The sequence below is a fragment of the Apteryx mantelli genome, chromosome 2 (assembly GCF_036417845.1).
Source record: "Apteryx mantelli isolate bAptMan1 chromosome 2, bAptMan1.hap1, whole genome shotgun sequence".
NCBI classification, from domain to species: domain Eukaryota; kingdom Metazoa; phylum Chordata; class Aves; order Apterygiformes; family Apterygidae; genus Apteryx; species Apteryx mantelli.
In genome coordinates, this window is record NC_089979.1 from 534,555 (window position 1) to 561,770 (window position 27,216).

At 70.0% G+C, this 27,216-nt stretch overlaps 1 protein-coding gene across 1 annotated transcript in view; it reads right to left on the bottom strand.

The window, feature by feature from the left end:
• The window catches only part of PLEC (plectin), a 76,471-nt gene that overhangs the window by 14,839 nt on the left and 34,416 nt on the right, over window positions 1-27,216 (bottom strand). Inside the window, exons 3-29 of the mRNA XM_067290046.1 lie at window positions 23,108-23,169; window positions 21,547-21,636; window positions 20,981-21,016; window positions 19,053-19,130; window positions 18,842-18,934; window positions 17,473-17,639; window positions 13,556-13,671; window positions 13,323-13,429; window positions 13,133-13,252; window positions 12,603-12,698; window positions 12,303-12,430; window positions 11,191-11,284; window positions 10,931-11,085; window positions 10,506-10,815; window positions 10,166-10,243; window positions 9,603-9,764; window positions 6,975-7,079; window positions 4,674-4,769; window positions 4,434-4,559; window positions 3,277-3,429; window positions 2,996-3,150; window positions 2,729-2,855; window positions 2,042-2,225; window positions 1,479-1,636; window positions 877-1,055; window positions 484-622; window positions 29-385 (exon numbers count right to left, since the gene is read on the bottom strand). Of these exons, the coding sequence (XP_067146147.1) occupies window positions 29-385; window positions 484-622; window positions 877-1,055; window positions 1,479-1,636; window positions 2,042-2,225; window positions 2,729-2,855; window positions 2,996-3,150; window positions 3,277-3,429; window positions 4,434-4,559; window positions 4,674-4,769; window positions 6,975-7,079; window positions 9,603-9,764; window positions 10,166-10,243; window positions 10,506-10,815; window positions 10,931-11,085; window positions 11,191-11,284; window positions 12,303-12,430; window positions 12,603-12,698; window positions 13,133-13,252; window positions 13,323-13,429; window positions 13,556-13,671; window positions 17,473-17,639; window positions 18,842-18,934; window positions 19,053-19,130; window positions 20,981-21,016; window positions 21,547-21,636; window positions 23,108-23,169 (3,671 nt within the window). The remainder of the gene's footprint in view (window positions 1-28; window positions 386-483; window positions 623-876; window positions 1,056-1,478; window positions 1,637-2,041; window positions 2,226-2,728; window positions 2,856-2,995; window positions 3,151-3,276; window positions 3,430-4,433; window positions 4,560-4,673; window positions 4,770-6,974; window positions 7,080-9,602; window positions 9,765-10,165; window positions 10,244-10,505; window positions 10,816-10,930; window positions 11,086-11,190; window positions 11,285-12,302; window positions 12,431-12,602; window positions 12,699-13,132; window positions 13,253-13,322; window positions 13,430-13,555; window positions 13,672-17,472; window positions 17,640-18,841; window positions 18,935-19,052; window positions 19,131-20,980; window positions 21,017-21,546; window positions 21,637-23,107; window positions 23,170-27,216) is intronic.

Below are 27,216 nucleotides of genomic sequence, written 5' to 3' on the forward strand. Positions count from 1 at the left end.
CCCGTCCTCGCCCTGCCGTGGGCGCTACCTTCTCCTGCAGGAGCTGCTCCCGCACGGTCTTGCTGTCTGTGATGGGCACCGCCTGGATTTTCTCCTGCCGCTGCTTGGCATCCTGGATCCACTGGAGCAGCCCGTCACAGCTCTCACGGTAGTACCGCAGCTGGCGGCCCAGCTGGTCCAGCTCACGCTGGCGCAGGTCGATCTGGGTCAGGATGGCCTGCCAGCGCTCCAGCAGCTGGTGGACTCTCTCCCGGTAGCGGTCCAGGTCCACGTCTCGCTCGCTGTGGCCCCTCACCATCCGCTCGTTGACTTCCTTGGCCTTGCTCAGGTCGGTTTCCAGGGTGCTGAAGAGGGGCTGATGCCCCTCCACCTGCACGCGCAGGCGCTGCAGCACAGAGCACAGGTCAGCCCCAGGTCCCGACTCAGCCCTGGCTGCCCACCCGGCACGCACCCAGTGCGGTGCTGCCCAGCCCCAGATGCTACCTTCAGCTCGGCCTTGCTGGCCTCCAGCTCCTTGAGGTCGGAGGGCACGGTCTGCACGTTCTTCAGCTGGTCCTCGTACTTCTTGACCAGCTCCTCTGCCCCCTGTGTGCTGCGGATCACCAGGTTGATGGTCTTCAGCCTACGGAGGGAGGAGAAAGACTCAGTGCCCAGAGCTTGGGCAGGCAGCAAGGTGCTGCCCAACACGCGAGGGGTGAGAAGGGAGCAGGTAGGAATCTGCAGGAAAGGAAAGACACCGGGAAACATCCACTAGCCTCCAGACCTTCAAGCCCACCCCTAGTTGCACCAAGTTCACCCCAGTTGATGCAGTGTTTTTTCCCCACCCAGGACAACCATGGGACACAGCACGGAGCCACGCAGGGGTTGGGCACTCACTTCTCCAGGTAGATGCTGGAGAGGCTGTACACCTGGTCCATCTTCTGCAGGGTGATCTCCAGCTCTGAGCGCAAGACAGGGGCTGAGCTGGCCTGCTCTGGCTGGGCCAGCACCTTCTCCGTCTTCTCGCTGACTTTGTCCAAGTTCTTCTTGATGCCCTCCAGCTCCAGGTGGATTTGCTGCAGAGAAAGGAGGGTCCATTACTCCACATGGTGCCCTACTCAACCTCTGTGCCTGGCTCCAGCCAGCTGCAGTTTGGGGTTGAGCACGCCCCTGGCCTAGCCCAGGGCTGATCTCCTATGTCAACGTCACGCCACATGCGACGTCCTGCCAGCCAGGCCTGTTGGGAGCAGCTCGCTAGCTCCAGCTGCAGGGATCACAGAGAGCTGACTCCAAATCAAACCACACCACTGCGGTGGGGTGAGCAGTCTCCAGGTGCCCCGCAGTACCCAGGACAAGGAGCTGAGCAGATAAGGGCAAAGGGGTTTGCTGTCCACAGGTGCAGGCATAGGTAGACAGATACCAGCCACGGTCTGGGTGCAGAAGCCCCTGCGTGTGCACGTTGCACGCCTGTACACGCACGTTCGCGTGTGCGCTGATACCTGCTGCTCGGAGATGCGCTGGGCACACTCCTTGACCGGGTCCTTGTCAAGGGGCAGGCGAATCTTGTGGATGGTGCGGGTCTCGCAGCTCTCCAGCTGCAGCCGGATGTCCTTCAGCTGGGAGATGTAGTTCTTGCACAGGGATTCATCCTGCTCTCCTGCAGGGACACGAGGGCCCGGGTTAGCGAGTGCCCTGCCAACGGGCTGCTCCAGTCACCCCGGCCGTGTCTCTGGGGCCGGAGCGGGACTCACCACGCCGGGGAACGGGGCAGGGGCACAGCCCGCACGGGAGGAGAGGGGTGAGCAGGGCCACCCGTCCCGCGGGCATCGCCCCGCCGCAGCAGCGGTCCCGGGCAGAGCGCAGCCTCGGCACACAGCCCTGCTCGCCCGCCGGCCCACGGCACAGACAGACCCTGGCTGCGCAGCTGCAGCCCCCAGACCGCCCGGGATGTGTCTGGGACTCGCTACCACCCGACGCCCAGGGTGTGCAGTGCAGGGGACCTGCTCCCGGAGGCTCCCCGGCAGGCGGCAGCAGGCTCGGGCGCCGCAGGGCTGCTGCTCACCTTTCTCCTGGCTGCGCAGCAGCAGCTCGTACTTCTGGGTGCAGGCGTTGTACTCGCGCTCCATGTGCAGCCGGTCGTCGGGCTGGAAGCTCTGCGAGTCCTGGCTGTCGCGCATGAACTCCTGGTAGTGCGTCTCCAGGCTGCGCAGGATCTGCCGGTACTCGTCCACCTGCATGGTGCGGAACTGGGGAGGCGGCGTGCCGTCAGCCCCACGCGAAGCACCCGCTCCCGCGCCGTGGGGCTGCACACTGCCGTGGGTCCTGCTCCCGCACCCTGGGGCCACACACCGCCATGGGTCCTGCTCCTGCACCCTGGGGCTGCATCCCACAGTGGGTCCTGCTCCCGCACCCTGGGGCTGCATCCCACAGTGGGTCCTGCTCCTGTGCCCCGGGGCTGCACGCCACTGTGCGTCCTGCTCCCACACCCCGGGGCAGCACACCACCGTGGGTCCTGCTCCCATGCCATGGGGCTGCATCCCACTGCAGGACCCACTCCTGCACCCCGGGGCCACACACTGCCATGGATCCTGCTCCCGCACCCCAGGGCTGCACGCCACCGTGCGTCCTGCTCCCGCACCCTGGGGCTGCATTCTGCTGCAGGACCCGCTCTTGCACCAGGGGGCCGCACGCCGCCGCGGGACCCGCTCCAGGCACCGCGCTGCCCCGCGCCAGGCAGAGCCGGACTCACCGTGACGTGCGACCAGGACTGGATCTGCTGGATGTCCCGGATGAGGTACTGCCAGGACAGGAGGCTCTTCATGTCCACGTGCAGCTGGTGCCAGAGCGTGAGGAGGTGCTGATGGGTGGCCTCCAGCCTGCGGAGAGGCGGCGTGAGCAGGGAGAGGGACGGGGAGATGGGGCGCGGGACCCCGCGGCGGCACAGGAGCGCGGCAGGGAGGCGAGGACCGGGCAGCGGAGCCCAGGGACGAGCCCGGTCCCGGCTGCACGCGCTCACCTGTGCACGGCATCCAGCGCCTCCCGGTTGGGCGGGGGCACAACGAAGCACACGGAGGGCACGATGGACTCGCTGCCGGCGGCGCTGAGCACCTTCCACTTGTAGGGCTGGGCGTTGCTGAGCAGGGCGCACTCGTCGCTCTTGTGCACCGTGATCTGGGGGGGGGGGGGACGGGACGCGAGGGCGGCGTGAGCCCGGGGGGGGGTCCTGCGCCGTGGGCCCGCCGCCCCCCGGCAGCCCCGTCCCGTCCCGTCCCGTCCCTCCCCACGTGGTGCTCGCACCTCCATTTGCTTGTAGTCGCAGACGGCCTGGATGGGCAGCCGGCCCTTGAGCGGGGTGGCGGGGCTGCGCGGCTTCAGCTGCACGACGCCTCGGGCCCGCTTGGCCAGCCCGGCCACGTGGCCCTGGTACTCGGCCAGCTGCTCCTTCTCGTCCTGCGGGGGCACGCGCCCCGTGAGCGGGGGCCTCCGCGACGGGACCCGCGGGGGGGGGCCCGGCCCAGGTCCCCTTGGCGGGGGCTGCGCCCCACGGGAAGGGGAGGTGTGGGGGAGCCCAGCTGCGGGGCAGGGGGCGCGCGGGGAGCAGGGGGGGGGCGCATGTGGGGGGGATCACCCCTGCAACCATGCAGTGGGATGCACATGTGGGGGGGGGTCATCCTTGGGGCTGTGCAGTGGGGTGCACATGGGGGGATCACCCCTGGAACCATGCAGTGGGGTGCACATGTGGGGGTCACCCCTGGGCCCTGCAGTGGGGTGCACACATGGGGGGGTCATCCCTGGGGCCATGCAGCGGGGTGCACACATGGGTGATCACCCCTGGGACATTGCAGTGGGGTGCACGCATAGGGGGACACCCCTGGGGCCCTGCAGTGGGGTGCACATGTTGGGGGGGTCACCCCTGGGGCCATGAAGTGGGGTGCACATGATGGGGGGGGTCACCCCTGGGGTCCTGCAATGGGGTGCACATGTTGGGGGGGGGTCACCCCTGGGGCCATGCAGTGGGGTGCACATGTTGGGGGGGGTCACCCCTGGGGCTGTGCAGTGGGGTGCACACGTGGGCAGTCACCCCTGGGGTCCTGCAATGGGGTGCACACGTGGGCAGTCACCCCTGGGGTCCTGCAATGGGGTGCACATGTGGGGGGGTCACCCCTGGGACTGTGCAGTGGGGTGCACGTGTTGGGGGGGTCACCCCTGGAGCCATGTAGCAGGCTGCATACATGGGGGGTCACCCCTGGGGCCATGCAGTGGGGTGCACACATGGGGGGGTCACCCCTGGGGCTGTGCAGCGGGTTGCACGTGTTGGGGGGGTTCACCCCTGGGGCCCTGCAGCGGGTTGCACATGATGGGGGGGGTTCACCCCTGGGGTGCTGCAGTGGGGTGCACATGTTGGGGGGGGGGTCACCCCTGGGGCCCTGCACAAGGCTTGCGGGGACGCTCACAAGGGAGTCCTGCAGCAGGTCCTCCAGGCGCGTGACCGTGATGCTGCGGTCGCAGGAGTATTTCTTCTTCATGTTCTCCTGCATCTTCCTCAGGAACTCCTCAGCCTCCCTCACGTCGGCGAAGAACTAGAGCAGCCCGGGGAGAGGAGGTGAGCAGGGGCGCGCGCCCCGGGGACGGGGCTGGGCGCAGGGACGGCGTGCAGCCCCGGGCGCCCCGCTGCCGCGGCCCGCGGCCCTCACCTGGAAGTAGGCGGTGTTCTCCTTCAGGTGGGCCTCGATGCAGCAGCACAGCTGGAGCATCCAGCTCCACTGGGTCTGCAGAGCCGCTTGGAAGGCCTGGGAACAGGAGGCGTCACCCCATCCTGCCCCCCGGGACCCGCAGCCCCCAGGCACTGCACCCCCCACACCTGAGCTCTGCACTGCACGCAGACCCCCACGCACTGCATCCCCCACACCTGAACTCTGCACTGCACACAGACCCCATGCACTGCACCTTGCACCAGGGAGCTCTGCACTGCCTGCAGCCCCTGTGCACTGCACCCCACACACCTGAGCTCTGCACTGCACGCAGACCCCGTGCACTGCACCCCACACACCTGAGCTCTGCACTGCACGCAGACCCCATGCACTGCACCCCACACACCTGAGCTCTGCACTGCACGCAGACCCCGTGCACTGCACCCCCCACACCTGAGCTCTGCACTGCACGCAGACCCCGTGCACTGCACCCCACACACCTGAGCTCTGCACTGCATGCAGACCCCGTGCACTGCACCCCCCACACCTGAGCTCTGCACTGCACGCAGACCCCGTGCACTGCACCCCACACACCTGAGCTCTGCACTGCACGCAGACCCCATGCACTGCACCCCCCACACCTGAGCTCTGCACTGCACGCAGACCCCGTGCACTGCACCTTGCACCAGGGAGCTCTGCACTGCCTGCAGCCCCTGTGCACTGCACCCCACACAACTGAGCTCTGCACTGCACGCAGACCCGACGGACTGCACCCCCCACACCTGAGCTCTGCACTGCACGCAGACCCCATGCACTGCACCCCCCACACCTGAGCTCTGCACTGCCTGCAGCCCCCATGCACTGCACCCCCACACCTGAGCTCTGCACTGCACGCAGACCCCATGCACTGCACCCCCCACACCTGAGCTCTGCACTGCACGCAGACCCCACAGACTGCACCCCCCACACACCTGAGCTCTGCACTGCACGCAGACCCCATGCACTGCACCCCACACCTGAGCTCTGCACTGCACGCAGACCCCATGCACTGCACCCCCCCACACCTGAGCTCTGCACTGCACGCAGACCCCACGGACTGCACCCCCCACACACCTGAGCTCTGCACTGCACGCAGACCCCATGCACTGCACCCCACACACCTGAGCTCTGCACTGCACGCAGACCCCACGCACTGCACCCCACACCTGAGCTCTGCACTGCACGCAGACCCCACGGACTGCACCCCACACACACCTGAGCTCTGCACTGCACGCAGACCCCATGCACTGCACCCCACACACCTGAGCTCTGCACTGCACGCAGACCCCACGGACTGCACCCCCCACACCTGAGCTCTGCACTGCCTGCAGCCCCCATGCACTGCACCCCCACACCTGAGCTCTGCACTGCACGCAGACCCCATGCACTGCACCCCCCAAACCTGAGCTCTGCACTGCCTGCAGCCCCCATGCACTGCACCCCCACACCTGAGCTCTGCACTGCACGCAGACCCCATGCACTGCACCCCCCACACCTGAGCTCTGCACTGGACGCAGACCCCACGGACTGCACCCCCCACACCTGAGCTCTGCACTGCACGCAGACCCCATGCACTGCACCCCCCACACCTGAGCTCTGCACTGCACGCAGACCCCATGCACTGCACCCCCCACACCTGAGCTCTGCACTGCACGCAGACCCCACGGACTGCACCCCCCACACCTGAGCTCTGCACTGCACGCAGACCCCATGCACTGCACCCCCCACACCTGAGCTCTGCACTGCCTGCAGCCCCCATGCACTGCACCCCCACACCTGAGCTCTGCACTGCACGCAGACCCCATGCACTGCACCTTGCACCAGGGAGCTCTGCACTGCACGCAGACCCCATGCACTGCACCCCCCACACCTGAGCTCTGCACTGCACGCAGACCCCACGGACTGCACCCCACACACACCTGAGCTCTGCACTGCACGCAGACCCCATGCACTGCACCCCACACCTGAGCTCTGCACTGCACGCAGACCCCATGCACTGCACCCCCCCCACACCTGAGCTCTGCACTGCACGCAGACCCCACGGACTGCACCCCCCACACACCTGAGCTCTGCACTGCACGCAGACCCCACGCACTGCACCCCCCACACCTGAGCTCTGCACTGCACGCAGACCCCATGCACTGCACCCCCCACACCTGAGCTCTGCACTGCACGCAGACCCCACGGACTGCACCCCTCCCCGTGGCCCACACCGCCCCGCTGCCCCCAGGCCAGCGGCACAGCTGCCCCGCGCGCCCCGCTCACCTCCACTGTCTGCCTGCCCGGGTGCTCCTCCCGCAGCAGCCGGTCCCCGGTGCTCTGGATCTCTTTGATTTTCCGTTCCCTCAGCTCCAGCTCCCGCATCAGCCCCTGGCATGGAGGCAGGGAGCAGAGATGAGTGCCCGGACCCCGGCCAGGCTGTGAGTGGGGCCAGCACAGCCCATGTGTGTGTGTGCATGCGTGTGCATGTGTGTGCATGTGCGTGACTGCATGTGTGCGTGCCTGTGAGTGAGTGTGCATGTGTGTGACTGTGCATGAGTGCATGTGTGTGTGTGTGTGTGCATGTGTGACTGTGCATGTGTGCATGTGAGTGTGCATGTGTGTGAGTGCATGTGAGTGAGTGTGCATGTGCGTGAGTGCATGTGTGCGTGCATATGAGTGTGTGTGCATGTGTGTGACTGTGCATGTGTGCATGTGAGTGAGTGTGCATGTGTGTGAGTGCATATGTGCGTGCATGTGAGTGTGTGTGCATGTGTGTGACTGTGCATGTGTGCATGTGTGTGTGTGTGTGTGCATGTGTGTGACTGTGCATGTGTGCATGTGAGTGAGTGTGCATGTGTGTGACAGTGCATGAGTGCATGTGTGTGTGTGTGTGTGCATGTGTGTGACTGTGCATGTGTGCATGTGAGTGAGTGTGCATGTGTGTGACAGTGCATGAGTGCATGTGTGTGTGTGTGTGTGCATGTGTGTGACTGTGCATGTGTGCATGTGAGTGAGTGTGCATGTGTGTGACTGTGCATGTGTGCATGTGAGTGAGTGTGCATGTGTGTGAGTGCATGTGAGTGAGTGTGCATGTGCGTGAGTGCATGTGTGTGTGCATGTGAGTGAGTGTGCATGTGTGTGACTGTGCATGTGTGCATGTGAGTGAGTGTGCATGTGTGTGAGTGCATGTGAGTGAGTGTGCATGTGCGTGAGTGCATGTGTGCGTGCATATGAGTGTGTGTGCATGTGTGTGACTGTGCATGTGTGCATGTGAGTGAGTGTGCATGTGTGCATGTGAGTGAGTGTGCATGTGTGTGACTGCATGTGAGTGAGTGTGCATGTGTGTGAGTGCATGTGTGAGTGTGTGTGCAAGTGTGTGACTGCTTGTGTGCATGTGAGTGTGCATGTGCGTGAGTGCATATGTGCATGCATGTGAGTGTGTGTGTGCATGTGTGTGACTGTGCATGAGTGCATGTGTGTGTGTGCATGTGTGTGACTGTGCATGTGTGCATGTGAGTGAGTGTGCATGTGTGTGAGTGCATGTGAGTGAGTGTGCATGTGCGTGAGTGCATGTGTGCGTGCATATGAGTGTGTGTGCATGTGTGTGACTGTGCATGTGTGCATGTGAGTGAGTGTGCATGTGTGCATGTGAGTGAGTGTGCATGTGTGTGAGTGCATGTGAGTGAGTGTGCATGTGTGTGACTGCATGTGAGTGAGTGTGCATGTGTGTGACTGTGCATGAGTGCATGTGTGTGTGTGCATGTGTGTGACTGTGCATGTGTGCATGTGAGTGTGTGTGCATGTGTGTGACTGTGCATGAGTGCATGTGAGTGAGTGTGCATGTGCGTGAGTGCATGTGTGCGTGCCTGTGAGTGTGTGTGCATGTGTGTGACTGTGCATGAGTGCATGTGAGTGAGTGTGCATGTGCGTGAGTGCATGTGTGCGTGCCTGTGAGTGTGTGTGCATGTGTGTGACTGTGCATGTGTGCATGTGAGTGAGTGTGCATGTGCGTGAGTGCATGTGTGCGTGCCTGTGAGTGTGTGTGCATGTGTGTGACTGTGCATGTGTGCATGTGAGTGAGTGTGCATGTGCGTGAGTGCATGTGTGCGTGCCTGTGAGTGTGTGTGCATGTGTGTGACTGTGCATGTGTGCATGTGAGTGAGTGTGCATGTGCGTGAGTGCATGTGTGCGTGCCTGTGAGTGTGTGTGCATGTGTGTGACTGTGCATGCATGCATGCGTGTGAGTGCACGGCACGTGCTGGGGGTCGAGGCACCCTCCTGCCCCCCCCCCCCCGGGCAGTCAGCAGCTGCCAGGGGCTGTTTGGAGGAGGGGGATGCTCAGGGCTGGTGCTAGGGCCAGCAGCCAGGACAGGAGCCTGCTGGGGTGGGATGCAGAGATGGGGGCGCATGGAGACTGAGGGCACAGGGGCTGGGGTGTGCAAAGCCTGTGGGGTGGGACGGGGGTGCGGGGATCTGTACGACACCAAGCCTGCTCTGGAGGACGTGTGGATGTCAATGCAAGCGCAAGCGCAGCAGAAGGCAGGGCAGAAGAAGGGTTAAAGGACTGGCATGTGCTCAGCGCTGCGGGGCGCAGATATGGTTTCATTCAGATGACCCGATAGCAAGAAAGGAAGAACAGACTACAGTCTTGCAGATCAGAGATAAAAAGCAGGGCAGGAGCCATCAAACAGCTCGGCAAAGAGCGCAGCACAGCAGTGGGGCGGCCTAAGGCAGAGGGGACGAGCCAAGACACTGAGGCTGAGGGTCCCAAGAGCATCCTCAACTGTGGGGTGCAAGAGGCACCTCCAAAAATCAGCGTGCAGGGATGGGGAGCGACGGGGCTGTGCAAGGACAGGCGTGTGCAGGGACGGGGCCGTGCGAGGACAGCCGTGCGCCAGGGTCTCTCCGTACCGAGTAGTTCTCCTTCTTGGCCACCATGTTGGGGTTGCGGTCGCTCCAGTCGAAGTTCACTTCCTCCTCCTCCTTCTCGTTGAGCCACATCAGCTCCTTGGTGGCGGCGCTCACGAAGCCGTGCAGGCTCTCCAGGTGCCGCAGACGAGCCTTGGAGGAGTTCTGGGGACGGGACACGGGAATGGGCTGCGTCCCGCACCCTGCTCCCCAAAACATCTCCCCCTCATGTCCCGCACCTCCATGCTAAAACGTCTCCCCCACGTCCTGCATCTCCATCCCAGGATGTCTCCCCCATGTCCCTCACTTCCATTCCAGAATATCAGCCTCCACATCCCCTGCCTCCATCCCAAAACATCTCCCCTCATGTCCCACACCTCCATCCCAGGATGTCTCCCCCACGTCCTGCACCTCCATCCCAGGACATCTCCCCCACGTCCCTCACCTCCATCCCAAGACATCTCCCCCCGCCTCCTGCACCCCTCTCCCCATGCGCCTGCCCCCGGGCCCCGCAGCCCCCGCACGCCTCCCCGTCCCCTCGCCCGTCCCGCAGCCCGGCGTCTCACCAGCAGCTTGGCGTACTGCAGGTCCAGCTTGCCCAGGCACTCGCGGTAGGCGTTGCGGGGTCCCGGCGAGAGCTGCGCCTGCGGGAGAGCGTGCCGTGAGCGTGGGGAGCGTTGCGGCTCGCTGCCACCTCCGGGACCTCCAGCCCCTCTGGAGGGCACCTGGAGCTGGGGCCCAGCACCATCACCGGAGCCCATCCACCTCCATCTCCTGCGTCCCAGTGGGCACCACCAGCTCACATGCAATGCACCGGGCGTGCTCCACGCGGTGCATCCAGGACCCGCGCGCGGCCCCGGAGTGCCGAGCCGCCCCAGGACGGGCAGGGACGCCGTCCGGGCTCACCTCGTCGGCGCGCGCCCGCTCGATCTTGGCGCGAAACTCCTCGACGGACTGGTGGAGGCCGCGGTGGCTGCCCAGGTGGGACTCCACGGTGGGCAGGTCCACGCCCCACTCGGCGGCGTTGAGCCGGCGCTGGTTCTCCTCCACCCAGGCCAGCAGGTCCTGCAGGTACCGCAGCGTGACGTCGTCCAGGTCCTGCCGGGGCCTCTGGCCCAGGGGCGCCGGGGCCTGGGCCATCTGCGGCGCCCCCGACTTGAGGCGCAGGTTGTACTCGGTGCGGATGGCCACCAGGCGCTCGTGCAGGCGGTACACCCTGCGGGCAGAGGGCACGTGGGCGCCGCGGCGCGGGGACGCGGCACGGCCCCAACCTGCAGCTGGGTCCCGCGGCGCGGCGCGGCAGAGCGTGGCACGGCCCCACGCAGCCCTACCTGCGGTACATCTGCTCCCCTTGCGGGTGCCGCCCGTCCTTGAGGGTCTGCACGTCGTTGAAGAGCAGCCGGATCATGGCATCCGCCTTGTCCAGGTCCCGCTCGATCTCGGCCGCCTTCTGCGGCGGCTTCCCGGCGTTCATCAGCCGGATGTCCTGCGGGGCACGGCACGGTCAGGGCGCCGCCGCTTTGCCAGCCGCGGGGACCCCCCCGCCCCGGCGCCGCAGGAGACCCCTCCCGCGGCAGGAGCCGCATCTCACCGACTGCAGCAGGGTGTCTGCCTGGTTGAGCTGCTCCTCGCAGAGCCCCGACTCCATCTGCAGCTTGCTGACGATGCGCTGCAGCCGCTCCAACCTGCGCGGGGAGAGGGCAGGGTTGGGGAAGGAGCACAGGCTCGGCTCCCATCCCTGCTCGGCACAGATCCTGCCCCGCACAGCACAGATCCTGTCCCTGCATTGCACGGATCCCATCCCTGCACAGGCTCAGATCCCATCCCTGTGCAGCACAGATCCCATCTCTGCATTGCACGGATCCCATCCCTGCACAGATGCAGATCCCATCCCTGCATTGCATGGATGTCATCCATGCATGCACTCAGATCCCCTCCCTGCACAGCACAGATCCCATCTCTGCATTGCATGGATCCCATCCCTGCACAGCACAAACCCCAGCCCTGCATGGCACAGATCCCATCCCTGCACAGGCTTCGATCCCATCCCTGCATTGCACGGATCCCATCCCTCCACAGATGCAGATCCCAACCATGCATCGCCCAGATCCCATCCCCACCCAAGCAGTCTCCATCCCTGCACAGCAGCGATCCCATGGCTCCGCGGGCTGGGACAGATCCCATCCTCAAGCAGCACGGAGCCTGTCCCTGCACGGCACGGATCCCCTCCCTGCACTGGCAAGCCTCCCGTCCCCACACGGCGCAGCTCCCGCCCGCCTTCCCGCCCGCGGGCAGGGATCCAGTCCCCACCCTGCCCTGGACGCCTGCCCGCTCGCCCGGCCCCGCTGCCCTCTCCCGGCTGCAGCGGCAGCCCGGCCGGCACCCCTCCGCCTGCCTGCGCCGCCGGCCGCGGTCTCCGCTCCGGCGTGAGCCCACCCGGCAGCACGGGGCGAGGAGCCGGCGGCGCGGCACAGCCCCAGCGCCCGGCTGCCGCGCCGCGCTCGGGGCTGGCGGGTTTGCTCGCGTCGGGTTTGCGCGCGCCGGGTTCGCTCGCTTCCCGGAGGCGGGCGGTGACTCATGCGCCGTGTGGTTCCCATCAAGAGCAGGACGGGGGGGGGCCGCGGGACCCGTGCAAAAGGGGGAGCGGGAGCCAGCGGGAGCCGGGCCGGCAGCCCCGCGCCTCCGCGGCGCCCCGGCACTCGCCTCTCAAACTCGGCCCGCAGCAGCTTCTCCCGCTCCAGGATGGCCACGTGCAGCTTGCCCCATTCCTTCTCCACGTCCAGCGGGTGGTAGCTGGGGGGCACCTTCAGCTGCCCCGACTGCACCGCGCCCTGCAGCCGGCGAGGGGCGTCAGAGCTGCCGGCGCGGCGGCCGCACGCCGGAAAGCCCCGGCTGCGGCCGCTGCATCCCGGCGCCCGGCAGAGCCACGCGGGGATGGGGACGGGGACGGCGGAGGCGTGGGGTGGCCCCCAGCCTCGCCGCGGGACCCCCGCCACCGCTCACCTCCAGCGACTGGAAGATGGCCTTGGAGCGGTTCTTGTCGGCTTCTTTGGCCGGCAGCTCCGTCTCCTTGAACTTGAGGAACTGGCGCCAGAGGATCTGCCGAAAGCAGCGCGGCTCCAGGCGGGGCGGCACGGGCTCCCCCGGCCCGCGGCATCGCCGCCCCCGGCACCGTGCCGGACCCCCGTGCCCGCTGTCCCACCCCCACCGCGCGCACCCGGCCGGGGGGCTCCGCGCACGTGCACGCACGGCCAGGCTGTGGCACGTGGCCTGGGGGGGCTGGGGCGGCGCGGGCACCCCCTCCCCGCCGGCCGCCGCGCCGGGAGCCCGCAGGAAGGAAGGGGCCGGGCCGGGCGGCTCGTGTTTGCCATCAGTGAGTCACGAGGAGCCCGCCTGGAAAAAGTGACTCAGAGGGTCCCTCCCTGCCGGCGCTGCTCAGGGCGGCGGGGCCGGACACCGGACCCCTGCGGCGGCTCCCCCCCCACTCCGCCGTGCACCGTCCCCTGCAGCCGGCGCACCGCCGGCCCCCTCACCTCGATCTCCTCGTAGCTGGCAGGGAACTTGCGCTCCTCGAAGAGGACGGTGTGGTGGCGAATCCACTGCAGCAGCATCGTCACCACCTCGTAGTACTCCTGCCAGCGCAGCTGCAGCTCCTGGGGCGGAGGGGAGCCGTGAGCGCCGGCCCCGCGCCGCCCGGCAGCCCCCCCCGGCCCCCCGACTCACGTTGGCCTTGACGCCGTCCTGCACGTCGGGCACGCGGGGCATGGCGTCGTACAGCGACGAGACGTAGGTGATGATGGACTTCTCGTCCGGCTGGGGCACGTCCACGTCTAGGGGGAGGGAGGGCGGTCAGGGGCCGCCCGGCGCCGGAGGAGGATGGCGGCGCGGCCGGGCGTCCGTGCCGCGGGAGCGGCGCCCGCGAGGACGCGGGCGACGCAGGGACGTCGCAGCCGTACCTTCGGGGTCCAGGAGGCGCGTCACCCCCAGGTCCCGCTCGGCCACGGTGAAGGCCTGGTCCAGGTTCTCCAGGTTGCTCTGGCGGTACACCTTGTTCATGTCGATGAGCATGGGCCTGCGGCAGAGGGGCAGCGTGAGCGGGCGGCCTCGCGCCGCGGAGCCCCACGGCCCCCTCCCCGCCTGCTGGGGGGCCCGGGCAGCTCCCGCCTCCCGCCCTGCCCCGCGGCGCACGTTCCTGGCAGATGTTCGTCCGACTGTTGGAGAAACCTCGGGGATGGCGGCTCCACCCTCCCCAGGTGCTGCACGCACCGCCGCCGAGCCGCTCATCACGGCTGCCCTGCCGACAAGCACGCCTTGCACTGCGCTGCACGGGCACGGGGAGCCGACGGAGCCCTGCATGGGGACGGTGGGCACAGGGAGCCGACAGAGCCCTGCACGGGGACCGTGGGCACGGGGAGCCGACGGAGCCCTGAGCGGGGACCGTGGGCACGGGGAGCCAACGGAGCCCTGCACGGGGACCGTGGGCACGGGGAGCCGACGGAGCCCTGAGCGGGGACCGTGGGCACGGGGAGCCAACGGAGCCCTGCACGGGGACCGTGGGCACGGGGAGCCAACGGAGCCCTGCGCGGGGACCGTGGGCACGGGGAGCCAACGGAGCCCTGAGCGGGGACCGTGGGCACGGGGAGCTGACAGAGCCCCAATGCACAGGCTGGAGGAGCAGGGGATGCCCCCACATCCCATGCAGAGACCCAGGGGAGCAGGAGATGCCCCCACACCTGATGCACAGACTGGAGGAGCAAGGGATGCCCCCATTCCCCATGTACAGACCCGGGGAGCAGGAGATGCCCCCATTCCCCATGCACAGACCAGGGGAGCAGGGAATGTCCCCATTCCCCATGCACAGGCCAGGGGAGCAGGGGATGCCACCCACACCCCGTGCACAGACCCCCGATGCCCCCACACCCCATGCACAGACCTGGGGAGCAGGAGATGCCCCCACACCCCATGCACAGACCCGGGGAGCAGGAGATGCCCCCACACCCCATGCACAGACCCGGGGAGCAGGGGATGCCCCCATTCCCCATGCACAGACCCGGGGAGCAGGGGATGCCCCCGTTCCCCATGCACAGGCCAGGGGAGCAGGGGATGCCACCCACACCCCGTGCACAGACCCCCGATGCCCCCACACCCCATGCACAGACCTGGGGAGCAGGAGATGCCCCCACACCCCATGCACAGACCCGGGGAGCAGGAGATGCCCCCACACCCCATGCACAGACCCGGGGAGCAGGGGATGCCCCCACACCCCGTGCACAGACCTGGGGAGCAGGAGATGCCCCCACACCCCATGCACAGACCTGGGGAGCAGGAGATGCCCCCACACCCCATGCACAGACCTGGGGAGCAGGAGATGCCCCCACACCCCGTGCACAGACCTGGGGAGCAGGAGATGCCCCCACACCCCATGCACAGACCTGGGGAGCAGGAGATGCCCCCACACCCCATGCACAGACCCGGGGAGCAGGGGATGCCCCCACACCCCATGCACAGACCCGGGGAGCAGGGGATGCCCCCACACCCCATGCACAGACCCAGGGAGCAGGGGATGCTCCCATTCCCCATGCACAGACCCGGGGAGCAGGAGATGCCCCCACACCCCATGCACAGACCCGGGGAGCAGGGGATGCCCCCATTCCCCATGCACAGACCCGGGGAGCAGGGGATGCCCCCATTCCCCATGCACAGACCCGGGGAGCAGGGGATGCCCCCATTCCCCATGCACAGACCCGGGGAGCAGGGGATGCCACCCACACCCCGTGCACAGACCCCCGATGCCCCCACACCCCATGCACAGACCTGGGGAGCAGGAGATGCCCCCACACCCCATGCACAGACCCGGGGAGCAGGAGATGCCCCCACACCCCATGCACAGACCCGGGGAGCAGGGGATGCTCCCATTCCCCATGCACAGACCCGGGGAGCAGGGGATGCCCCCACACCCCGTGCACAGACCCGGGGAGCAGGAGATGCCCCCACACCCCATGCACAGACCTGGGGAGCAGGAGATGCCCCCACACCCCATGCACAGACCCGGGGAGCAGGGGATGCCCCCACACCCCGTGCACAGACCTGGGGAGCAGGAGATGCCCCCACACCCCATGCACAGACCTGGGGAGCAGGGGATGCCCCCACACCCCGTGCACAGACCTGGGGAGCAGGAGATGCCCCCACACCCCGTGCACAGACCCGGGGAGCAGGAGATGCCCCCACACCCCATGCACAGACCTGGGGAGCAGGGGATGCCCCCACACCCCATGCACAGACCTGGGGAGCAGGAGATGCCCCCACACCCCATGCACAGACCCGGGGAGCAGGGGATGCCCCCACACCCCATGCACAGACCCGGGGAGCAGGGGATGCCCCCACACCCCATGCACAGACCCGGGGAGCAGGGGATGCCCCCACACCCCATGCACAGACCCAGGGAGCAGGGGATGCTCCCATTCCCCATGCACAGACCCGGGGAGCAGGAGATGCCCCCATTCCCCATGCACAGACCCGGGGAGCAGGGGATGCCACCCACACGCCGTGCACAGACCCGGGGAGCAGGAGATGCCCCCATTCCCCATGCACAGACCCGGGGAGCAGGAGATGCCCCCACACCCCGTGCACAGACCCGGGGAGCAGGGGATGCCCCCATTCCCCATGCACAGACCTGGGGAGCAGGAGATGCCCCCACACCCCGTGCACAGACCCGCGATGCCCCCACGCCTGCACCCTCCCCCTGTCTCCCCTCTCCACCCGGAGCCAGGGAGCGGCAGCAGCTCCAAGCGCTGCCCTCCGGCCCCATGGGGCAGCCCAGCTCCCCCAGCCCCATCTCCGAGCTCCCCCTGCCCTGAACCCCGCTGCCGAGCAGGCGGCAGCCGCCAGCACAGCCCGGCTGGGGGGCACAACCGCCCCGGTCCCCTGCCCCTCGCGCCCCTGCCCCAGCCCCGGTGCCTACAGCTCCTTGAGGCGCAGGGTGGAGTGGACGGAGTAGAGGAAGCCGCTGACGCCGGGGGCCTCGGACCCGTCGCGGAGCTCGGACGCCTCGGGAACCTCCTCGCACACCATGACCACCCGCTCGGTGCCCCCCGCGCCCCGGCGGCCCCGCTTCTTCCCGGCCCGCTGCCTGCCGCTCCGCTCCATGCAGGCACGGCCGCTGAGCCCCGGCGGGCTCGGTGCGCGCGGAGCAGCTCCGTCCGCCGCCGCGGCTCGGCGCAGAGTGCGGCTCGGCGCGGGCAGCCCTGGCGCAGTCCCCCCCCTTTCCCTGTGCACGGGTGCGGCGCGCCTGCACGTACTTGCGCCGGCACGAAGGAGCGCGGCGCCGGAGCGGCCCGCGCCCGGGCACGCCGCGGAGGCACGGCGCCCGCCGCCCCGGGGGGGGTCAGCGCCGCCCGCGCAGCAGCGGCAGGCCGGGAAAGGCAGAGCGTGGGAAGCCGGCAGCTCCCGTGCCGCCGGGATGGGCAGATGGGCCGGGGCTTGTCGGCAGCTCGTGCCGCGGCTGCGGTGCGGCGCACCTGGCCTCGGCGGCGGCGGCTGCTTCCCGGCCGGCACGTGCGCGTGCCCCGGGCGCGGGCTCGGCCCCCGGCACGGCCTCGCACGCCCCGAGCTGGTGCAACGCGCCAAGTCCTGGCGGCGCTGGAGCAGCCGCGTGCCCGGGGGGCTGTGGAGTCCCGAGCACGGGGCAGGGGCCGCGGTGCAGCAGTGCAGCCGTGCAGCGGCGACGGGGACCCTGGTCCCTGCCGGAGACGGCAGCTCCGCAGCCGCCGGGGGGGCGGCGCGCTCCCACCTCCCCAAACGATCCGGCGCGCAGCCCCGGCACGGACGAGGGAGGCGGGAGCCGGGCGGTCGCCTGCCCCCCCCCCCGACCTACTTGTGCCGATGAATGATGGCGTTGAAGAGGCGGCCGTCCCGCCAGCTGGTGGTGAAGTTGTCGCAGCGCAGGCCCTGGTAGTCCTCCACCATGCGCTGGGACCAGAGCAGCAGCTTCTCCTTGGCCGTCATGTCCTCCGACTGCCCCGTCACCTGGATGTCCGAGATCTGCGGCGACACGGCGCGTCACGCGCGCAGGACCCCGACCCGTGGGGCTGCCCCGCTCCCAGCCCCGCGGCCCTGCAGCAGACCCGTTCCCAGCCCCATCTCCCTGCCTCTGCCCCATTCCCCTGCCCCGCAGCCCAGGGGCCGCGCGAGCCCGTGCACGGGAGCGCGCGCGCTCTGCGGCAGCCGCTTCCTGCTGCGCCGTGGCCTCCGCCTGCGCGGGAGGCTCTTCCTCACAGCAATCTCTGCCGCTCACCGCAGGCGCCTGCACGGGGCCCGAGGAGCCAAACCCGGCGGAAGAGAGGTGCAAACCGCAGCCTGAGTCCGCTGCAGCACATGGGCATGCACGCACACATGCACACACGCGTGCACACACAGGTAAATGCACACACATGCACGCACATGCGCACGCACACACGCACGCTCACACATGCACACGTGAGCACACACACGCACACACAGGCAAATGCACACACATGCACACACACACGCCCATGGACACACACACACATGCACACCAGCAAATGCACACGCACGCATGCACACACACACACATGCACACACACGCATGCACACACGCACATGCACACGCACATGCACACCCACACACGCACACGGCCTGCGCAGGGCGGCTGTGCCCACTGCTGGGCGAGCCGTGCGGAAAGGCTCATTGTCGTGGGGCTCCCGCCCTCCTCCACCGGCCCCCGGACGCTGCCCTGCTCCCGTCCCTGCACGGGACCAAGCCGCTGGGCACGGGGCGGGGGTGTCACGGGGCGCCGCAGAGCAGCCCGCTACGTGCGAGGCGTCCCCGTTGCACTGCCCCCGGCACGGTTTGGGGGCTGAGGCAGCGCCGCCGTGCCCAGCCGGCAGCCGGCACGGGGATGCCGTCTGGGAGCAGACGCAGGCCGCTCCAGGCCAGGGAGCAGCGCCGGCACGTTGCGCTTGCTCACGCAGCCGCAGCCGCAGGGCCGCAGCATGGGGCGTGCGCAAACCCGCTCGCTCGTGACTCCGGGCGCTCCGGGAGCCGTGGCAGGGCCGTCTGGGCCCCCGCTCCTGGCCAGCAGCACTGCTGCCGCCCCCAGCCCGCCGGCCGGCCGCATTCCCGCCAGGCCAGGAGACGCGTGGGCACGGCGCCGGCTCCGCGGAGAGCCCCAGCGCCCGGCGCAGTGCCGCGCGAGTGCAGGACCGGCCGTGCCGCGGCTCACCTGGAAGTGCAGGATGATGGTCCAGATGAGGCCCAGCGTGAGCTTGGGGTTGCCATCGGCAATGTCATCGTTGCGGATGTTGACCAGCTTCACCTGCCGAGGCAAAGCGCAGCGGTCGCAGGGGGAGCGGTGGCCGCCGGGTCCCCGCGCCCCAGGGCCCCCGCGGGCGCCCGCCCCGCCACCGCCGCCGCCGCCGCCGGACCCCGCTCACCTGGCGATGCTTCAGGTAGTTGAGGGCGATCTGCACGTTCTGCAGCTTGTGGAAGCGCATCCTCCCCTTCTCCCGGGGCTGCCGAGAGAGGGAGCAGGCGCCTGAGCCGCCGGCACGGCCCCCGGCCCCCCTGCGCATGTGCTGGCTGCAGGTGGCCCCGGCATGAGCACCACGAGTCCCGCCACACGCCGGCCCGACCCGGCCCAACCCGGCCCTTCCCGGCGTGACACATGCCGACGGCACACGCCCTCCGCACTTTGTCCCCGCAGGGTGGCCCCTGCCTCTCCCTGTCCTGGAGCTTCCTGCACATCCAAGGATGACGCCTCTTACAGGCGGCCGAGCCCAAACCTTTCCCCGATTTCCCAGGAGGGCAAATGCCACCCACGCAGCAGGAGCCGCTTTGCTGTCGGAGCCGCTGCAGGGAGGGGCGCTGGACCCGGCGTGCATGGCGTCCTTGCACGGCATCCCTGCACGGCATCCCCACACCACATCCATGCACCACATCCCCGCACCACATCCATGCACGGCATCCCCACATAGCATCCCTGCACTGCATTCCTGCACCGCTTCCCTGCACCATAGCCCTGCACCGCATCCCTGCACCGCATCCCTGCACCCATCTCCGCACGGCATCCCCACACGGCAGCTCTGCATGGCATCCCTGCACGGCAGCCCTGCACCGCTTCCCTGCACCGCTTCCCTGCACCGCACGGGGATTCCTGCACGGCATCCTCAGCACCTGCCCTCGGGGCTCGCCGGACCGCTGCCCCGCACTGCGTTGCCCCGAGGCAGCTGAGCACCAGCCCAAAACGCGGGACCTGCACTGCAGCCGTAGCGCTCGTGCACTGGCCGGGTTCGCACCAGCCGGGCGACCGAGGGGGCGAGCTGAGCGCCGGCTCCGGGGAGCCCGGACGGCCTCGCTGGGGGAAGCGGCCGGTGCACCACGGACCGGGGCTGCGCGCTCCCCACGGCTCCGGGGCATCGCACCGCCGCCGGGAGAGCAGCTCCGTGCTGGGCCAGGCTGCCGACAGCACCTTGCCCGCCGTCCGTCCCGGCACCGCCTGCGCAGGAAGGACCGGGCAGCACAGAGCATCCCGGAAATCCCCCGCTTTTCCCGCCGGAGCTGCGGGGAGGAAGCGCTGCTGGAGCAAACAATGGCGAGCGAGGCCCAGCCTCGCCGCCGGGCTGCTGCCCCCGCGCTTCCTCGGCCGGCCCCACGGCGCTGCCGCGGCCGGCCCCATGCTGACTCGGAGCGCGCGCCCTCCGGCCGCCCCGAGCTGGGAATTGGGCTCCCCGGGACGGGGATCCTCCAGCAACGCTGCCCCGGGCAAGAGGTGCCCCAGGCCCCCGCCTGGCCCCCACGCACAGCTCTCCGCCTCGCGGGGCCACGGGTTGGTCCGAGCCCGGCTGCATCCCGCAGCCCGGAGGAGACGAAGCGAAGTCCTCTTCCGCCCCCGAACACCCCGCGGGAGCCGCAGGGGCGAGGGAAGCGCGCCCACGGGGGCAGGCTGCGACGCACGGCCCGCGCGCGAGAGCCGAGCAGACGCCGCAGCGGGAAGCGCCGTCCCTGCCCGCGCGGGAAGCGCCAGCACCTCCTGCAGCCGCCGGAGCCGGGACCACGGTCCTGTGCCTCTCCGGCACATCCCGCCCTGGCCCTGCGGTGCCGGGAGCCCCCGGGTCACCCAGCCCCGCGGCACGGTCCCGGCCGGCGCCGAAGCACCCCGCTCGCGTGCCGGGCCGGGGCGACGCCGGGGCAGAGGCCGGACGGGGCGGCCGAGCCCCGGCTCTGGCCTCCGAGCCGCTGGCCCCGAGGGCGCCTCCGCTCCGGCCGGGGGGGCTCCCGCGACGCCGCTGCCCCCGGCGCGGGGCACCGCAGCAGGCACATGCCCCGCTCGGCCATGCGGAGAGCAAACGGCAGAACCACTCACCAACCGCAAGTTCCTGATCACGTCGCGCTCCCTCGGCTACCCAGCAAGAGCAGTGCAAAGAAAGGAGGCAAAGGCCAGAGGGGAGAAGGTCAGGGTCAGATCGGCAAACAGGAGACGAGTACGAAGAAGCAGAGTTCACCAAAGCAAAGAAACGTTAATGTGTTAGAGGCCCAGAGCGCGGCAAGGAGGCGGCGGCGGCGGGGCCGGCAGGGAGCCTCGGGATGGGCAGAGATGCCGGAGCGAGCCCGGAGGAGGAGTGGGGCGGCCGTGCCGGCGGGCCCAGGTGCCGGCCACGCCACCGCCAGGCACCTCTCCGGGGCCGGCACTGAAGCGGGGGAGAGGCCAAGCGGGAGCGGGAAGCAGAGGGTCCGGCCCGCGGGCGCAGCGCCACGGGAGGAGGCAGAGCCGCGGCGAGGAGCATCCCGCTGCACCTGCATCCGCGCCTGCATCCGCGCCCGCGTTCACGCTTGTAGCCACATCCGCACCCGCATCTGTGCCTGCATCTGCACCTGCATCCGTGCCCGCATCCGCACCCCCATCCGCGCCCGCATCCGCGCGGCACCTACCAGCGTGTCCCCCGAGAGCACCTCCAGCAGCGAGATGAGGTTGTGGCCGTCCCGCAGGTCTTCGTAGAGGTCGTTGATGTGACGCTGCGCCTGCGGCGACGGGGAGGCACCGTCAGCGGGGCGAGCGAGCGAGCGGGCCGGCGGCACATGGTGGCAGCCAGTCTGCTGCAAACACGCCCCGTTTTCTCCCGTGCTCCGAAACGGGGGCCGTGGGCAGGGCACCGGGGGGGACCCCAGCATCCCCCCTCCCTCCAGCGTGGCCTGGCCCCAGCCCCGGGACCCCCCAGCCCATCCCCGTGCTGCCCCCCGTGCCCACGCTGCCCGCCCCGGACGGGACCGGGTTTGGCGGCGCTGGTCACGGACCCGCTGCCCACTGCGTGCACAGCCCGGTGCCAGGACGCCGCAGGGACCTCGGCCCCGGCGCAAGGAGAGGGAGGAGGCAACACGGAGAGAGAAGAGGTAGCATGGAGGGAGACCACCTACCTCTGCTCGCCAGTGCTGCCGCGGGGAGGAGAGCCAGAGAGAAGAGAGAGCGGTTAGGAGAGGCAGAAGAGAGGAGACAGGTTGGGTGTCCAGCAGAGAGGGGTGTCCGGCACGGCGCTTGGCGGCACGGTGCACGGTGGCATGGCGTGGCGTGGCGTGGCATGGCACGCAGCGGCACGGTGCATGGTGGCACGGTGCACGGTGGCACGGTGCCCAGTGGCACGGCGCGCGGTGGCACGGCACGCGGCATCGCCCACGGCACCGCGGGGCCGGGCCCCGAGCGCGCAGCGGCACGCCTGCGGGGACACGGCACGCGGGGGCCGGGAGACGTCTCCGCGCGTGCCAGGCGCTGACGTGGGCTCTGCCCGTGGCGCCGCGGGCAGGACAGGCACCGACAAGCCTGCGGGGCTGGGCGCGCGGGGGACGGAGTGGAGCAAGGAAAACAGCGGGAGAGGGGAGGACGGGGCTGCCAGCGGTGCCCGTGCTCGGCAGCGCCCGAGCTCGCCCGGCCCGGGTCGAGGGTGCAGGCACCGCTCTCCTGCAAAACAAGCCCCCGGGGCGCCGGGGACGCTGGCTGGGCAGGGATCCCAGCGGAGCCGCTGAGCTCCGCCGCGGTGAAGCCGCCCAAAAGGTCCCTTCCTGCCCGAGGCCACGGCACAATCCGCCTTTCAGAGCCGAAGCGCTTCCTGGCCGGCGTGGGAGGGGGCAGCCGGCCAGCGCCGGGGCTGGCCGCACGGCGGGCACGGTGGCTGCCGCCGCGGGATGGGCAGGGGCCAGGCGGGCGGCTCCTGCCCACGGGACCCCGACGACGACGCCGTGCAGCTCTCTGCAGCCCTCCCCGTGCGGAGGCGGCAAAGCGGCCTCGGCTGCTCCCTTCCCGCTGCCGGGACGGGGGGGGGGGGGTCCCGCTCCCGGCCCTGCGCTCGCACGCCGCAGCACGGCCGGGGCAGCGCTCCCGCACCCGGCGAGCCCCGCTCCGGCACCTGGGCACAGCCACCTGCAGCCTCCCGGGGACTTTCCGCCGGGGACGGCCCGGGTGGCAGCAGGGGGGGTCGGTAGCACAGGCACACGCCCGTACCTTGATGAGGTGCTTGTTGACCCATTTTGTGAAGGTTTTCTTCTGGACCCGGTCTCGCTCATCTGCAAGAGAAGAGAGGGCAGGGCTGAGAGGGGCACGAAGCACCAGGAGAAATCCCACCCCAGCTGGAGGCCTCGCAGCAGGAAAGGCAGGGTTGCCCCACCAGAGGCAAAGTCTCACACAACTCATCATGGGCAGGAAACGATGAGCCAACCGCCATGGGGAACCACGGTGAGTCACCAGGCATGGCAACGGGAAGGAAACAGTTAAGGTGAATCAGCCCCTGCCGTGCCTTGCACCAGCGCAGCCCCGAGCAATGCTGCGTGGGGTGGGGACGACGCATGGAGAGGCTGCCCCGGCCCTGCCCGGGGCGATGCATGTACCACGGACGGGCTGCAGACGGGCCCGCGGGGAGGCTGCACCAGCGCAGCCCCGAGCAGGGCACGGACAGCCCGAGCAATGTGCGTATGGGGTGGGAAAGAGCCCGCGGGGAGCCTGCACCAGCGCAGCCCTGAGCAGGGCACGGACAGCCCAAGCAATGTGTGTATGGGGTGGGAAAGAGCCCGCGGGGGGGCTGCACCAGCGCAGCCCTGAGCAGGGCACGGACAGCCCGAGCAATGTGTATACGGGGTGGGAAAGAGCCCGCGGGGGGGCTGCACCAGCGCAGCCCCGAGCAGGGCACGGACAGCCCGAGCAATGCGTATACGGGGTGGGAAAGAGCCCACGGGGGGGCTGCACCAACGCAGCCCCGAGCAGGGCACGTACAGCCTGAGTCATATGCGTGTGGCATGGGAACGAGCCCGCGGGGAGGCTGCGCTGACACAGCCCCGAGCAGGGCACGTACAGCCCCAGAGATACGTGCATGGGGAGGGGACAGGCCCGCGGGGGGGGCTGCACCGGCGCAGCCCCGAGCAGGGCACACGTAACCCCAGCAATGCACGTACGGGGTGGGGACGGGCCCGCGGGAGGGGAGGCTGCACCGGCGCAGCCCCGAGCAGGGCACCTACAGCCCCAGAGATACGTGCACGGGGCGGGCACGGACGCCCAGGAGCCTGCTGCAGGCCGGCCCTGCGCGATGCCCTGCGGGATGGGGGCAGCCGGGGGCTCCTGCAGGCACCGGCTCCCGGGAGCAACAGCCCTGGAGCAGCCTCGCCCCGCCTGCCCCACGGCCCCCGAATCGTCACGCACCCCGGTGGAGCCGAGGGGCGACGCACAGCCCGCGAGGACGGTGCCGGGACTCCCGCTGCCGGAGGGGAAGGGCGTCCTGCCCCGGCGGGAGGACGCTGACTCAGCGGGCACTCCCTGCCCCGCTGCCCTGTAATTACGGAGCCGGCCGGCATTGCCCCAGCCCAGCCCCGCGCCCGCGCCCCTGCTAACGAGCACCCGCATCGTTAGCCTGTTGCAGGAGACGGGGCGCCTCATGGCCCTCCTCAGCCAGGCCTCTCCCAGCCCCAGAGCGCGGAGCATCACGGCAGAGCCCCGGACACCTGGGCCCCCGGAGGTGCCGGGAGCCGAGGGGCAGCGAGCATGGGGCGCCCATGCGCCCCCCCAAGACGCCCCTTGCTGCCCGCGCCATGGCGATCCCCACAGGTCCGGGTGGCGCGTGCCGGGTCTCGTCCCGCCGGAGCGTGCCGGGATCTGCCCAGGCGGCACCGGGTGCCAGGGCGGCGCGCGCACGGCCCCACCCTGCCCGCGCGCGCCCGGCGCCGTGGGGCGCCCCGGTCCCCGCTGCCGGGACCCCGCTGCCGGGCGGGCACGGCCGGGGAGCCGCTGCTTCGGCACGGGGCGTCTCCGCGGGCAGAGTCGGAGATGCGCAGGGAAGCGAATGCGCAGGGAGCGGCCGCTGCCGGCACATGCACGCACGGAGGAAGGAAGTGCAATGCATGCTCGCCCGGAGAGCCCGTGCGCTGCAGGCAGGGACGGCGCTCCGGGGCCGAGCGCCGCCAGCGCAGGCCCAGCGGGAGAAGCACCGGGAAGCCCCCGCGGCCCAGGTGGGGCCCAGCCGGCAGGGCTGCCCCACGGCGCGGGGCTGGGACGGGCGCGGGAAGAAGTGCCGCTCCGTTCCCACGGTCCGGGCTCCCGGGCAGCGCCCGCACGGATGGGGACCGGGCACCGGCGTGGGGTCCCGCCGGGCGCAGGCAGGGCAGGAACCGGCCCCCCGGCTGCAAGAAGGGGCCCAAACCGCCAAAGGGGAGGCACCGCGCGCCCACTACCTTTCTTCCCCTCGGACGCCCTGAGCACAGCCAGGTAGAGGTTGTCCTCGGAGCTGGTCCTCTGCCCCGCGGAGAGAGCCTCCTCCTCGCGGCTCCAGAGACGCTGCCGCGACATGGTGGCCACGGGCTGGGTCAGGGGCTCCGGCACGGCTCGGGGCTGGCGCAGCCCCCCGGGAACGCGGCTCCGCGCTGAGCACCGGCGGCGCTCGGCTCGCCTCCCGCTCTGCCCTGCCCGGCGGTGGGGCGCGGGTGCCAGGCCTGGCCCCTCGGCAAACCCCTCCTTCCCGAGGTGCGGAGCCGAGCCCGGGCCGCCCGAGGTGGGGCCGCCGCAGGGAGGAGACTGGGGTTCCCCTCCCTCCCTCCCTCCCTCCCCGCTGCTGCTGCCGCTGCTGCCCGGCACTCGGCTCCTACCCACAGGAAACCTCAGCGCCGAGCCCACAGCCTCCCTCCTTAACCGTTTCCTCCCCGCGCCGCCCGAGGGCAGCGGCCTGGGGGCGCCGGGGCCACGCGAAAGGCCCCCGGTCCGCAAGCCCGGGGGGCTCGGGACCCCCAGGGCCGTAAGCCCGGGAGGGTCCAGACCCCCGGTCCCCGTGCCCAGGGTCCTCGGGACCCCCCAGTCCCCATGCCCATGAGCCTTGGGACCTCCAGGCCCCAAACCTCGGAGCCTCGGGATCCCCTTTCCCCATATCCAGGGGTGTTTGGACCCCCGGATTTGCAAGCCTTGGAGCCTCAGGATCCCCCAATCCCCAAGCCCAGGAGGCTCAAGATGCTCCGCTTTGGAAGTCCAAGAGCCTCTGGGCCCCAGTCCCCATCCCCAGGGGTCTTGGGACCCCTGGTCCCCAAACCTCAGAGCCTCAGGACCCCCAGTCCCCACATTTAGGGGATGTTTGGACCCCCAGATTTGCAAGCCCAGGAGGCCCATGCCCCCCATGCCCAGGGTCCTCAGGACCCCCAGTCCTCACGCCCAGAGGCTGCGGGACCTCAGTTCCCAAGCGCAGGGGTCTCAAAACCCCTGGTCCCCACGCCAGGGGGCTGCAGGACCCACGGTCCCCACACTCGGGGGGCTCAGGACCCCCACGGCCAGCAGCCTCCCGCACCCGGGGCACCGGGGACCCCAAGCCAGGGGCCGCAGGACCCCAGCCCCACACCTGGGGGCTCAGCCCCGCGTCTCCCGGGCAGGCGTGGGAAGCGTTTCCATGCCCGGAGCAGGCTGCAGGGAGCCGGGCGTGGGCTCCTCCGCCCCGACAGCGCCGCGCGCGGGGCCCGGAGCCAGCGCTCCCGGCGTCGCATTCCAGGCGCTCCTGCCCCGGCGCCTGGCACCGGGCCGGTCCCGGCCGCTGCCCCGCCGCCTCGCCGCCGGCAGGGAAAGCGCCCTGCACGCCGGCTCTGCTGAGCCGCCGGGGTCCCGCGCGGCCCCACGGGGTGCTCACATAAGGGGGGCTCGGGCAGCGCTCCCGCGGGACCCCCGGGGGCGGGGGGGGAGAGCTCCTGCCCTGCCACGCAGCCGTGGGATGCGAGGCCGCGGGGGTGCCCGGGTGGCGGGGTCCGGGCCGGTGACCTCGTATGCCTGGGGGGGCTGCAAGGGGCGTTTCGGCCAGTCCGGCGCACGGTTTCCCACGGGGCTGCCGGGCTCGTGCCGCTGCGGGTGCCGCATCCCGTTTGGGACCGTGCACGGCCCAGGCGTGGGATGCAAGCACGGATGCACCCGCAGCGCCCAGGCGCGGGGCAGCGCGGCCCCCCGCCACGGCCAGCGCCCGGGTGCGACGCGCCAAGCGCCGGCCCGGCCCCGTGGGCAGCTCCGCCGGCGCGGGGCGCAGCCCGACCCTTGCCCGGAGTCCAAGGGACGAGGATGCCGCACGGTCCTGCCGTGACTCACGGCTCCGGCGGACGCGCCCG